This window comes from Bemisia tabaci, chromosome 4 (genome assembly GCF_918797505.1).
Source record: "Bemisia tabaci chromosome 4, PGI_BMITA_v3".
Lineage (NCBI taxonomy): Eukaryota > Metazoa > Arthropoda > Insecta > Hemiptera > Aleyrodidae > Bemisia > Bemisia tabaci.
In genome coordinates, this window is record NC_092796.1 from 9,819,045 (window position 1) to 9,834,307 (window position 15,263).

Consider the following 15,263-nt stretch of genomic DNA (forward strand, 5'->3'; position numbering starts at 1 on the left):
CAATTTTGAGATCGCAATTCTGTTGTCAGGAGACTAAAGCACTCACTTACCAATTTTAACAAAGAAATTCAACGTAATAAAGGCGTGGTTTTTTCAGAGAGAAAACATCGCATTCGATACTGATATCGAAACTGCACTCGAATGCGATATTTTCTCTCTGAAAAAACCACGCCTTTATTACGTTGAATTTCTTTGTTAAAATTGGTAAGTGAGTGCTTTAGTCTCCTGACAACAGAATTGCGATCTCAAAATTGGAGAAAAATGACGAGTAGCTGAAAAAATGGAACCAATTGATGCGATATATCGCATGCCGTTCTGACACAAAATATGGCGTCCATCGAATCACCTTAAGCATTTTATCACCCTCATAAAGACTAATATGCAAAGTTTATGGAGCACCCAGTCCGACAAGAAGGAATCGCGGATGAGATGGAGGGAAGGAAAACACGGGACGGGTTCGGATGGTGAAGGAGCCTACATTGAAAAGGCCAGGAGGAGATAGGTATCACCTTCGTAATAGGGGTAAAACTCTCGATACTCCTATACGAGTGGGCTCCCCGCTCCCGTCAGTGAATAATGTAACGCGCAATCCGTCTCTCGAGTGAGATACGAATCGTCAAGTTTCCGGCAAGGGCAGGTCAAAAACTTGAGTGGAATAAAAATTGACTCAATTCGGGGGGTGATCAACTCCGAGGCTCTTCGGTAAATTTTGTTACGATACTCCCCGATACCGGGTGCTTCGCAAGCTTGGGCCTCGTTTCATTGGGTCCTCGGTTGGAATATTAAAGTTGGGGGACCCAAGTAGCATTTTTCAACGGAGAAATTGCGGTATTTTGAAATTAAGTCGCGATTGATTTTTTGGCCGTAAAATCGCGAATATCGTCAACATCCGAGCTATTGTCCTCAGACTTTTCGCAATTTTATCTGTATTAAATCACGTCCAATAGAGTCAAAATTTATCGCAATTTTTCAAGATTACGTTTGATAGTATTGTGATTAATCAATACTCTCGATACCGGGTGCTCCGCAAGCTCGGGCCATATTTTATTAGGTCCTCGGTTGGTATATTAAAGTTGGAGGACCCAAGTAGCAATTTTTAACGAGAAAATTGTGGTATTTTGAAAGTAAGTGAGTAGAATTGTCAGCATCTGAGCGATGATCCTCAATCTTGTTGCAATTTGATCTCTATTGAATTACGTTCAATAAAATCGAAATTTTATCTCGATCGATCAAGATTTAATGTTTGATAATATTGCGATAAATCGCCGTCAATTAAATCCCGATTTTATTCAAAATTTTAGCGATTGAACTGCAATTTATCGCGATTCTTTAACTGATAATATTGCAATGAGTCGACGTCGATAAAATTGCGATATTTTCTTCGATCAAATCGCAACTTGTCGTGATCACTGCTATTGGGGTAAGAGATGTATTAATATTGACGTCTCAGTTCATATTGATGAACCGTTTTTGGAGCCGAACTGAGTGGCTCCATGATTAGCTCATAATATGGCTTAAGGTAGTTTTTAGGCTAAAAGAAACAATGCACACATGCATTTTCAACCGAGGAAAAAAGGAAAATTAAAAACAACCAAACACACGCTGTACACACGCTTAAACGCTGTTATTGTGAGACTGACATTGCAACCAAAATAACGAAGAAGTGCACTGAAAACAAAGCACACTAAGACAGAGATTACTCAGGTTGTTCCTGCTCAATCTAAGCCAGAAAGGAAGAACTGGCGAATGAACACTACTGAGTCCATCTACATCAGTGTGGACTGTTTTAACATGTACGGATTCAAATAGGATCAGCCTGACTACATGCATCAATTTTTTACGGGAATCTAGATAAAATTCAGACTTGAAATTATGTAGGTATATTGATTTTTTGTTTGTATGTTTGGAGTAGCCCTAATCCGAATTTTTAACTTCCACAAAGTTAAGAATTTTACGTTGACATACTGCATTTGTTAAGTGCATTGAAAATACTTATCGTCAGCGATGAATCTGTGAAGTATTTCATAAGTCCACCTGGGGTGAGCAGCTGCAAGGAAATGCCCTGCGTTTCGCATCACAACTTCTGTAAGAGTCCCGGCCGACTTATAGTAAGCGGCAACTTCATCTTTAAACTTCAACTGACACCTCCTTGCTTTAAAGAATTCATCAGCACGCGGCCACTTGTAAGAGTCGTAAAGGCCGCCACTGATGAGTCCCGCAGTATCAAATTGACCGTTCATAGACAAAATTGGCAACGATTCAGCGGTTAAAAAATCTTCCAATATTGGTTTGGTAGATATTAAGAGACCTCCGTTTCGTTTCAGATGTGAAACAGCCTCCGCAGAAACTTCTGTCAGATTGTATTCTCCCACATGAAGGGCCCGCTTTGTTGCAGACTGACTCAGAAACCATACTGCTAATTTTGCCTGGTACACTGCGATGTTGTCATGCACAGAATCTAAAGTATCTCTAAGTCCGGTGAATTCCTTGATGCGTTCTCTGATTAAAATTTGGAGAGCCAACTGAAAACAAAAATGCATACATTTTATTTCATTAGGTTCAGGAGAAAAAAATGTGAAAATCAATAAACTTTAGTCATTTGGGTGCATTTATTTTTTCCGCGAAACGATAATAACTAAATCCCCGAAAAACATCAATTTGCCGTATAAAATCCACTGTCTAACGTGAAATTAAATTCTTCGTGTAAAAAAAAGTTATGTATCGATATGCTGAACAGAAAACATGTGTGAGCACATATAAAAGCCCGCGGCAACATTGCAATTCAACAAGAAAACGGCACAAATTCGATGGAAGCCCCTTTGCCGCGCTCTTATCGTAACTCGGAAACCGCCCCTACAATCATCTTAAAATTTTTCTCAGAGCTTTGGGTCATCATAAGCCTCCATTTAAACTCTGGTTCAATGGCCGAATCGGCAGCCCAAAAAGTAGACTATTTTCTGGAGGATTCTATGAGCTATTCGTGCGATTATTGGCTCTCTGGAAATTACCATATAGCTATAATTGGTAGTATAATTGTTTGAGTGCTTAAAATAATCGTATTTAAGATACATTCATTACATATTACAATTCTTTTCAATAATATAACGCGATTTACTACCGGGATTTCCTATTATTGCCACACGTGCCAATAAAAAAGTTTATTAAACGGAATTTATTCGCATGGGCATGTTCATGCATCTCGATTACGTGTCACATACAATAATTGTAAACTAAAACTAATGATTGGTCTAATTGGGCATCTTATCAAACTCCAGGGTAGATAGTAAAATTCAAAACATGTTCATAAAGGTTTCGATATGCTCTTGACGAAGAGGTCTCGATTTTGTGATGTGTCTTGAAATTAGGAATTCATCGGAATGAGGAAAATCCCTGCATATATTCCTCTTCAAAACACGCCGTGTGATATATTTCAATTGTAAAAATTTTGAGAACCATATTTTATGAATTGCTGCAAAATTTGAGACACACTATTATTTCAACCAATAATTTCTTTGTAAAAAAATAATATGGTGACGAAAATTTTTAAACGTCGCATGGCGCTTGTGATACTTTGGCCGGAAATTGACGACATTGAGAACAAGGCTCAATCTAATATTGAGACATTGCATGAATGTAATTCCTTCTCTGAAAACTACAGTTGGCACATAAAAAACAAAAGCATAAAGAAGCTCAGGAATTTTTTGGCAAAAAAATAAGAGGAAATAAAATAAAATCTTACAGACTCAGTTCCATTTTCGGATAATTCTGCTCCACGAAGATGGGCCTCAAGTCTAGCTAATTCTTGCCTCTGATTATCGTCCACCAGTTTTAGTGCAAAGAGGTAAGCACTACTTGTCTCCAATACACCCACATCCCTGAGTTTGCTGACTAAAACCAGCCGTTTCAAATTCAGCTTGATATCCGAAATTTTATTATCCTCATAGATTTTGCGTGAGAGTAGCTGGGCAACTTTCGTGCCAGAAGAGTCACCGACGAGTATCAGTTCATTTCGCCTAAAAGAGGGGAACAATTTGTGAAGCTGAACCAAAAATTTGTAAAGATCCTCTGCCACTACTTTCAGGCTTGACGGGTACCCTGATTCCAACTTGGTAAAACTGAAACCTGCTCCGACGGGGCTGTCGACGAAAACCAAATTGCATTTTTGATTCCATGAATATTTCCTGCGTTTTAGTTTCCTGTCGTGGCCTAAATAAAAAGGCCCAACATTTCTGAAGAGACCGAACAGACCCATTTGCGCATATCCACCGTGCAGCCAAACAATCAGAGGGCGTTCTTCCAATCTAGTTTCCTGATTTTTGAACAGCCAGAAAAACAAATTAGAGCCGGTGGTACTGTTAATGGTTAGATATCCAGCAAAACTCTCGACTCCTTTCATGGCAGGGACTTTTGCAAACTTTCGCGCTCTCTTAGCCTCACCATTTTCGATTAGTGGAGTCAGGAACAATGCCTCGTTCTTATTGTAACTTAGTCGGTGATGGAATTCACGGAAGTCAATCGTCGAATTTTGGCTAGATCGTGTATCAGATGGATGATCACGATCTGTCTCTTCGGTTCGATGTTTAAGTTGGTCTCCGCCATGATGATTTTGTTTCTCCCGGTGGGAATTTTTCTTTTGTATTTTATTTACCTGATCTGTCTCGTGAGTGTCATCATTTAGAGCACTCAGAACTTTACCTCCCTGATCAGCAACATGAGTCTCTAAAAAAGTAGAAAAACGTAAGTCACTTAAATTGCCACACACCAAGGAACATATCATCAGCCAAAACAGCAACAACATTTAGCCACTATGAAATAAATGGAAAGAGTGTAAACAACTAAAATTTTCTAATCGAAACTAAATATTTTTTGCCTCAAGATGGTTTCTCACAAAGATTCTACCCGAGACTAAACTCTTTTACCTAAATCACCAATGAAACTGGGTTCATCATCTTAATGCCACTCTGCTCTTGAGATATTGTATAACTTTCAAAGAGTTGTTTTCGAAAGAGATTTGATAATATTAATACCTTAAGATCCTACAGTTAAATCCACCAAATTTCCCGATATCAGAACAAAGTTAGCAAACGAATACTCGTTTATACATAACACCGCATCAATCATTTAGTATTCAATTGATCTTTTAATTAAGCCTACTCGATTATTAAGTATTTACCAGTGGCGTGGCATGCTTTGCGATATATCGATTGATTCGCCATTCAAACCTATGAAAAAAGATCGATTATCAGGGCGTTCGCAGCGAACACCTTAGTAATCGATTCTTTACCATAGCTTCAAATGGCGATTTATCGATAATCGAACCCTCACGCCACGCCACTGGTATTTACGAGATTGTGCCTACATCATACTCTGCACTTAAAGTGGTTCCATTTAAGCCGAGTCAATTATAAAAACTTAAAAAAATTGGAAAGATAAATTTGAGATCGTTCGCGGAAAAATACTTTTTTCTCTATGAACTAAAAATTGAATCATTTAAACCAGTGCAACATACATCAAATCAGAAGATTTCGTCGTAAAATTTTCATCTTTACGCACCCCTTAAAATTTAAAACGTCACGAAATAAACATCAAAATGTTCAGTTTTAGTCAATAATTTCCTTAATGCCTGCAAATCAATGGGAGGTCTAATTATTGCGCCGTTAGTCATCAATGGAAGCAGACAATCAAAGGCACTATTCTATCCATTTTAAAAATACGTTAAAGTTATATGCCCCGGAAGTTTATGGCCCCGATAGCGAGCAAGCAGGCTCAGAATCGTCTCAGAAAGTCTTAAGATGGGGGCGGTTTGAAACTTGAAATCCACAAGTCGCGAATCAAACGGAGTTAGATCACCGAGTCAGGCAAAGGACTCGAAGGGTAAACATTAACAGTAATGCCAACTGGTGATGCGGGAGGGGGGCGGAGGGCAGGGGACGCAGAAGGGTTAAATGACACAGGCCGCGAGGGGGTGAAGAGATCGGAGGAATTCAATTTGAACAAGAGATAAAGCCTGACCGGTGATAAAAGTTTGGACATTTAACCCCACTCACCAGGCCTCCAGATTAGGAGGGGAGATCCCCGCCGTATCAAATCAAAACGACGTATCCGCGCAGCAGACTCGGGCGCAGTTAGGTGGTTTTACGTTAACAAGCCGGATCTCCCGGCGCACCCATAAGATTCTATGTAGAAGAGGGCAATTATATAATCAAGTTTTGCAACTCTGCGGGGCGTTGTTGCGAAATAGCACGAGAATTGAGGGCACCGCACCAAGAACAGCCCATAGGCGTATAGGTCGTTATTACGCCCATCTGCTTTTCGGATTCTATGTACCCTGGACTATGCTGTGGTAGCGATAGAATATAGATAGGTAACGGCTCGAGGTCGAAAAACCTTTTTTTTTCCGAGTTAAATCAGGCCTCTGGATCGATGGGTGCAAGATCGACCTATAAACGGGCCTATAAACTTAAGGGCCTATGAGGTGCTAGTTACCCCTTTCTTTACTCACTATCGATATTCTTTCATTTTGCGTTAATTATGCGTGATTAAAATGATTTATACTTCATATTGCCACCAAAATGACTATTGGGCGTAATAATGTCCTATAAACCGCTTTTTTAAATTAAATATATTAGAGTGTAAACCCAAAATGTATCGCAAAATCTACCCGGCATCCTTCAATAGAAGGGTTAGGTCACCCAAAAACACCAAAACAGGGTACCTGCATAGAAAAGTTTGCGCAGTACATCAAAAACAAAACTTTAAATGCGTTTTTCTCAAAACGCGGTTTCCAGTTATAGGCTGTTCTTGGTGCGGTGGGTGTCCTCAATTATTAGGTTTCGTGAGGGGTTTTCGGTGAGATTCGGCGGCGTTGAAAAGTTCGGGGGCTGGTTTCAAGAATGAGGGTGGGTTGGATATAACTAGTCGTCAGAAATATCTAATTGTAAGCCGATTAGACTGCCCGGGCAATCTTATTGTTTGCCGTCTAAAGTTTCGAGTCCAGTGATAGTGGCAACTGAAGAGTTGGAGACCCGGACTCGGGTCACTTTCGTGGTTTCTCCCGCGTTGCCGACAGGGCGTTACTTCACACCTCCCGCGAACGAGGAGGAAATTCGATATTCAAACCAAATATTCGGTATTCGGAACGAAACGTAACAAATTTTAAAATCTTTGAAGTATTTTAGGGAGAATTTTGCACCATACAGAGGGCTGATCATTGAAATGGAGATGTTGCATGTGTGAGGGATTTGCGATTTGACTGTTGATTCTTTTGTGAAAGTTCGCGAGAAACACGATGGTGCCACTGGTTTTCTCTGAAATCAACTCCCAAGCTCAAAAAAAGCTCTCAAGTTGTGGCCAAAATGGAGGGGATATCCCACGCTATCCTGAGAGTCCACCTCTACATCAAGACAAACTCTCCGTGCAAAGATTACAAATACATTGACAGGGCTGCCAATTTATTTGGGGACTCTAAAACTGAAAACACGGCAACCCTGCCAATGTATTTGCTCCTTATCTTTGCATGGAAGGTTCGTCTTGATGCAGAGGTGGACTCTCAGGATAGCGTGAGATATCCCCTCCATTTTGGCCTCAACTTGAGAGCTTTTTTGAGCTTGAGAGTTGATTTCAGAGAAAACCAGTGGTACCATCGTGTTTCTCGCGAACTTTTACATAAGAATTGATAGTCAAATTGCAAATACCTCACACATACAACATCTCCATTCGATATATTCAAACCAAATATTTGGCATTCGGAACCAAACGTAACAAATTTTAAAATCTTTGAAGTATTTTAGGGAGAATTTTGCACCATACAGAGGGATGATCATTGAAATTGGTACATCAAGCGATAGACAAAGAAGACATAGGGAGCTATAAGAGATTCTATTGGTTAAAACGGGTGGATGTACAAGGGGCGGATAGACAAAGGGGGAAAGCTGAAGAGTGCGTGACTCGGCGTACAGTGAAACCCATTGGCAGAGGCCGAGCATGAAATTGCTGACCGAAACTGTACATTTTTATGTTTATTTCGTTATAATTTACATTTTAAAACGTGTTATGTTTCCTAAAGAAAACTTTATGGAAAAAGTAAATAAAAATAGAGAGACTTTTAAATTTCAGCAGGCTCATTGTTGACATTGATAGACAAAGCTATAGACAAAGAAGACATACGGAGTATGGAGCGATCCTATTGGTTGAAGTTGGTGGCATCTACAGACTAAGGGGGTGAATGATGCACTAACTATATGGTCTCTCGTCAGTTGCCCTTGAGCAATTTTGAACACCGGATTCCCTTCATTTTAACCTATGTTAAATAATCGATTCTTGTTGGAGCACCTGGCCCCTTCAAGAATCGATATTTTTCCATAGGTTTAAATTGAGAAAAACAATGTTGCCAAATTGCTGGATCCGCCTCTGACGTCCAGAATGTTATACCAGCACCAGCAATTACTTTTTTTCGGCGTAGAGCCCCATTCGTGATTTAATTCGCGAACAAAAAAGGACTCGTCATTAAATTCGGTAACGTCGCATCGGCGCGGGTCGGCACCGCTCCTTAAATTCGATCCATTTGTCTTTAAATCCGCGGGTCTGCATTTTAAACTCGGGGATCCCTCTCTTCATACAATCTCACTGCTCCCGCTCCACCATTAATCCTTGCAACCCATCAAAACTCAAGGAGGGGCTCTCCGCTGCCAGGGACGGAGGGCTGGTGCGCCCTCGCGGGGGGAGCGAGGGGGTGGGGGGAGGAATCAGGGAGAATCCGTCTCCGCGGAGAAAGAAAAGCGGGAGACAAGGGTAGCTCGTAAGGGTAGCAAACGTCGGTAGTTTTCGTTCAACAAGTGCGGCGAGTCGTTCCCGGAATACAAAATGTTATTTTCTGTCTAGTATTGATCCGGCCAGCCCTGGCCCCGGCACCCGCGACGGAGGGGGGGGGGGGGGGCACCGCTTTTTTGGAGCGGACCCAAAAAGAGGAGCTTCGACGACGGGTGCTCTGCCGTGTTAAGGAAAAACGTCGTATGAGCCTTCAGGCGTTGCCAAATTTCCTTTGATAAAACACAAATTCCCTGGTTAAATTATAAATATTTTACCACCAATTTTTTAGAGGAATTCGTTCGCAATTTCATCGAAAGTTCCTGAAAATTTCAAGGAAAAATATTCGTAACTTGCCTCAAAAATAAACATTTTATGGAAGGAAATTTGGCAACTCTTGAACGATCATACAACGTTTTTCTTTAGCAAGACAGTGCTGCTTGGCTTTCGGGGCGGATTTCCTACCCTGTGCGCATCTTTTTTTCGCCTTGGAAACTCTCGAGTGCTTGCCTCTTTGGAACTTAGAACAAGGACGAAATTGGTTGTTTGTCTGGATGAATTTAGTCAGAGCTGGGAACTGCATAGCACGTCTGATACGTCAACGTCTGTCCTCTTACGAAAGAACGTAACTACATTTCAACCTTGCAAAATTTCCATTTGCATATTTGCATTTTTACCAGGAGAATCTTTGAAATTTCTTACTGGAATTTTCACTGATTCTTCCTCTGATCTCACGCAAAAATAAGAAAACTTTTGGACGAAAATTTTCTAGATACATTTTTGTAAAATATTGAATTTTCCGAGTCAATGTTGCAACCTTGAAATGGAGTTACGTTCCCTCGTTCGGGAAACAACGACCGTTTGAGACAGAAAAACTTCGTTTCAAACAGACTCGGTTCACAGATTAGGCCAGATCGCATAAATCGTATCGCCAATGCTGAAAGAACGAGATAATTTTATGAAACTCAGTGAGTTGAATGCCACTCAATGGGGAACCTTAGAGAATGGATCAGCTGACTTATTACATAATCATGTTTTGATGATTTGACCTACACATCAGCAAAAATTAATACAGATTTGTCTGAACTGCAAAATTATTTGCTCAATATTAACGTAGATATATCGCGATGCATCAAAGTGCCACAATAAAGTGCACACAAATGCAGTATCTTGATTACGGTCGTTTCGAAATTCCCGCACCTATTTTATTTTTTAAAGGGCACGGACCTAACATCATGGCTTGAAGTTTTCATAGAATATTTTTTTATGAACAGAAGGAAGATCACTGAAATTTTCAAAAAATAACGTTCAGAAACTTTCCATGTAGAAAATGAAGTGTGACGGAGATTCTGCATCGCGGCAGATCGAGGCACGCATATTTCTGCAGTTTCACCATCGATATATTTCTACTATCATCCCACAAGAACATTTTCAACCGTTCTTGAGTAATTTTTTAAATTGTCAAATGGATCTGTACAACATTGCAGTCCAATTAAGTGTCTCTATCTTTCACCTTCAAAATAGTCTTACTGTGACAGCAACCGCCTCTCCGTGTTGTACGCGCAATGCGTGAAGTATTCCTGCGACTTCGTAGGCGTTAATGAGCGTGCCAGGCCGACCGTCGCGCCGCGCCGCGTCGATTCTACTGTTTGGCGCAATGCGTGAAGTATTCCTGCAGTCTTGTAGGCGCGTTTTACGCCGAGGAAAAACTCTGAGGAAAATTTGTCGACAGTTTAACCGTCGATTGGCACTGGTTGCTCGATGTAAAATTTGACTGAGTGTTAAATTTGACTTGAGTAGACCCTGTTTTTTTGTGAGCAGTAAGTGCGAATCAAACAGCTTTCTTCTAAATCTTGAGCTGTCTTAAAAAGGGACATCTCGACTCCCGTTGACGACGGCGCTTAGATACAACTATCCGTGCTCGATGGACGTCCGTGTTGCATCAAAAAAATTGAATAGGCGATGGCGCTCGTCGTTCTTTAGTACTGCATTGCCAATTGAGTGTCGCTCAGACTCGAGAGCTAAAAACACGAGGCCTAATTACGTATCTCCTATCTTCCGCCGTGTTAATCATATAGAATTTGAAGTACCACCACAAATCACACAAACAGGAACAATTAAAATATGAAAATAGAAAAAAAGGAATTGGCGCGCGTTGACGACGGCGCTAAGATACAACTATTCGTGCTTGACGGATGTCCATGTTGCATGTGCAAAATTGAAGGCGTAATGGCACGAGGCGTGAGCTCCCAATACTCAGCTTTATGATGCCAAAAAAGTGTCGCTCAGACTCGAAGGAAAAGGTAAGTAACGAGACCTGAATACATTTCTCCTATCTTTAGCTGCGTTTTTACGGCATTCTAAATAATGGTAAAAAAAATAAAAAAATTCGAAAAAGTTTTTTTTTATTATTTTCTTTTTCTATGAGCACAAGGTGTGAAGTCGACGAAAATCGGCTATTCAAGTGTCTCTCTAATGTTCCTGATGAAAATACATGAATGACTTCTTTCTTTTCCGACCGAATTGTTAGAAAATAGGACGTTAAATCCTGTCGTGCCTACATGTTTCGCCAAAATCGGCCCTTAGATCAACGGATCGGCCAATTTTAAACCCATAAAGAGACCAAAAATAACCCAACCATGATGAATTCCGAAAAATTTAAACCTTCTATGAGAAAAAAATAGTAATTTTTAGGAAATTCAGGGGGAAAGGCGCTTTCTTATCGATAACCCTAATTTAGAAAGTTAATGTTCCCATCGTTGTGTACGCACAAATTCCATAAAGAAACATAAACTGTAATGCCTAATTTTATCCCCCATTACGGTTCATTTTCGGCTCAATTGAGTCTGAGGCCTAAAGAAATCAAACTCAAACATGACATTCCCAATGCCAACATTCACAACAGCAAACACGCTCACTCCATCCAAATTCAAAACCGCTTAAATCCAACCGGGAACCCACGCAGATCCGGAGATTCTTCCCACACCGGATCGGAAGGCGCTTTTCGCCTATTTTGTCACGCTTCGGCACCACGCTCATCCCTTTACGGCAGTTATATCGGGACAATAATCTAGGCACTTTACGCGTCCCGCCCCACCCCCCTTCCCGCGGAGGGAAAACAGCAACAACACCGAGCGTTTTGCGCGACGCCGAGATGGAAAAAGATCCCCCCGGAAGGGGGGGGGACAGAGGGGTAGAAGGCGAAAAATCACGAGGCGGTGTCAAGAAAGAGTGGCGAGGAGCTTTCTGAAAAATGATCCCTCTCAGCACCCCCCCCTCCTTGCCGTCGCGTCGGCGTCCCCCCCCCCCCTTAGCGCCCTTTACATCTCTTTACGTTAACCCAAGTTTGACGACCTGTACGAGCGCCCCCACCGCGGCTTCCAAATTAAGTGTTCATAGAGACCCGAGTCCCGAGTAAAAACAACGTATCTGGCCGTTGAGTATCATTAGCACTTACGCGTGTTTGACTCAGGGCGATGGGACGGGGGGTGGGTGACGGCTCTTGAAAGAATGGCGAGCATCTGTTCAGGCGTCTTGCGGGTTGCAGGGCGGCGCAGGTAAGGCGTCCTCGAGTCTCCCTTAAAATATTCATGCTGAAAGTTGGTGATAACGTCGACTCGACACGGTTGCGATTTTGAGTGGGGTCGCGGCTCGGAGCGGGGTGTTTCGAGGCGGTTTGGCAACGCTGCTCGGTCTAATGATTCGGGCTCCTCGTCACATTAACTTTAAATGCATGTCCAACAGTTTTCCCGCCTCCTCAGTGACTGACGTTGCAAGCGAGGTTGTCGAATTTGAGTGACTAGGAGTGACGTTTCTTGGCTGCTATGCGGCCCATCACCCGAAGAACACTTCGCGCTGTCGAATAGGGCCGTTTCTCGGGTGACAGTTATGAAAAATAGACAGTTTTGTAGTTGTACCGAGGATTCATAGTCACACGGAAAGAAAAATAGGTAGCATTTACCATATTCTGGTTCATAGACGGCACAACCAGAGAGTACGGTAACTTTCATCAAAATTATCGTGAAAGTAACGATATTTTTCCTGATTATGACAAAAATGTTGGTGGAACCCTGGTAAAAATTGGCAGTAGAATCTGTGCTCCAAAATACCATAGACCTACAGCCGGCTGTAAGATTTCCAATAGCTTCTATAGTCGGCTACACAATTTCTTATAGCCTTTTATAGCCGATGGCGATTAAGCAACAGCCAGGCAATAAAGTGTAGCTAACGTTACTAATTACGGATGCTAGGACTTAGTGAGTTTTTGTACTACTGCTCTCTTTTTGAGCCGTAGTATCTTGATTTATTTTGCGAGGAAAGCTCCGTACTTTTGAAGGATGCCTGCCATTCCTAATATATTAGAGCGCCTCCAGTTTCGTATGATACTGTGCAATACCTCTGGTGTGAAATAGTTGCTTCAAGCGCCGTGGCACACTGCGGCGCGGAAGGCGGGCAGCCAGCGCGAAACGCGCATTGGCGCCTACAAACCTAACAGGGATACTTCACACGTTGCGCAATGCGTGAAGTATCCCTGTTAGGTTTGTAGGTGCCAATGCGTCGCCGCTCCGCTTTGTGTTAGGCTGTAATATTTAATCTGGCGGAGTCAGCGTTATTCAACTCATGATTTTGAAATGTTTGCACATCCTGTGTGGATTATTCTCATTTTAATTGACAAAAAAAAATGTATTAAAGGAAAGTATATAATGTGTGTTTAGTAAGTATTAAGGTGGTTCTGTATCAAACTTAATGATTTCCAAAGCACACGAATTTCTACACAATTTCTTATAGCCTTTTATAATCGAAGGCGAAAAAGCAACAGCCAGGCGATAGAGTGTAAAGCCCGGCGATAGGAACTATAGCCCAGCTGCATAATTTTTTATCGCTTCGTATAGCCTTGCCGTGTGATTTTCTCCGCATTCTACAGCCAGCTTTATGATTTTCTGTAGCCTTCCTAGCCTTCTGTAGCCGGCTATAAGAATTCCTATGGTATTTTGAAACGCAGCTTTTATAGCCAATTTTTACCAGGGAAGTTACCATACTCTCTGGTTGTGCCATTTTTTAACCATAGTACGGTAAATGCTACCTAACTTGTTTTTCCGTGCAATCTCTGCTGTATCAGTGTACATATCTTCACCCTTCGGCCGAAGTATCACAAGCGCCATGTGACGTTTCAAAATTTCCGCCATCCTTTTTTTTTTAGAGAGAAATTAGTGGTTGAATATGTTTGAACACTATACTGAATTTCATCGGAAGCACAAAGAATATTCAGTAAAGTTTTTGGGGCAGCTTCGTTCAACAGTTTCTCCCTAAAAAATGAAATGGCGGCGAATTTTTTGAAACATTTCATGGCGCTTATCTTTCTTTCTATCTATCTTTTCTTTCTTTCTTTCTTTCTAATCTCAAAATTTAACCTTTCCCCTCAACCCTTTTGTATTTTTAGTGATATTTCCATGTAAATTTATGACTGTTACTGCCCTCTTTAGAGGTGTAAATGGCCTTAGATGCTAAAGCACCGCTTTAAAATAAAATTATTTTACTACTACTACTTTCTTCCTACTTTCTTTCTCCTTTTTTGGGCCAACTACAAGTGTCCGTCCTTCTTTCCTCCCTTCGTCCCTTCTTTCTTTCCGTTTTGTTGGTGCCCAGGACACGTTAATATTCCGGGTAATGTTCGAGTAGATTCTGCAGCTAGGGAGTCTAGCCTTTCAATTGGCCCCTTTTCGAAGAGATCGGTTACCTCTAAAGATCTGTTTCTAGATATAAAAGGAAAAATTCTCCACCATTGGGTTACTGAGTGGCAGCATTTCACCAATGCTAAATGCCCCCCTGCATTGCCTACTTCACCTTCATCCAAAAACTTTCATTTGACTCGACTTCAACAAGTAGTCCAAACTAGACTGAGAATTGGTCACACAAATTTTTCCCATAGCTATTTGATGACCCAATCAAACCGTCCTGCTTGCACTTCTTGTCCAAATTCCCCCTTAACGGTAGATCACGTTCTTATAAGTTGCCCACTTTATAAAGATATCCGAAAACGTTTTTTTCCCTACCCCTTACCCTCTCTTAAAAATTTACTTCTGAATACTCATCCTGTGAAACTTTTTGAATTTATGCGCTCCACTAATCTCAAAATTTAACCTTTCCCCTCAACCCTTTTGTATTTTTACTGATATTTCCATGTAAATTTATTATTGTTACTGCCCTCTTTAGAGGTGTAAATGGCCTTAGATGCTAAAGCACCGCTTTAAAATAAAATTATTTTACTACTACTACTTTCTTTCTTCCTTATTCCTTTCTCCTTTTTTGGGAGGCGAAGGAGGGGGCATACACCCCCTACGCCCTCCTGGATCCGTCTACGTCTCTGTCTCTCTGGTTATCCAATTACCCCTGGTAAACATTGAAATGATCTCAATCCGACAACGGGCAAACATTCGGATTCGTCGGGTTTTCCTCGG

The 15,263-nt window shown here is 41.3% G+C and overlaps 1 protein-coding gene across 1 annotated transcript; it reads right to left on the reverse strand.

Moving 5' to 3' along the window:
- Positions 1–1,600: 1,600 nt before the first annotated feature.
- LOC109030851 (venom serine carboxypeptidase) lies at positions 1,601–4,955 on the reverse strand. Its single transcript, XM_019042032.2, has 2 exons — positions 3,740–4,955; positions 1,601–2,522 (listed from the first exon to the last, which is right to left on the reverse strand). Exons 1-2 carry the CDS (start codon positions 4,796–4,798, stop codon positions 1,974–1,976), a joined length of 1,608 nt encoding a protein of 535 aa, XP_018897577.2. The 5' UTR covers positions 4,799–4,955; the 3' UTR covers positions 1,601–1,973.
- Positions 4,956–15,263: the final 10,308 nt, after the last annotated feature.

Bases quoted from the DNA above. Each gene is read 5' to 3' on its own strand.
- LOC109030851 (XM_019042032.2), bottom strand. From the start codon at position 4,798: ATGTTGTTGCTGTTTTGGCTGATGATATGTTCCTTGGTGTGTGGCAAT. The intron at 2,523-3,739 runs GTAAGATTTTAT...TTTTGTTTTCAG, and splicing joins CCGAAAATGGAACTGAGTCT to TTGGCTCTCCAAATTTTAAT.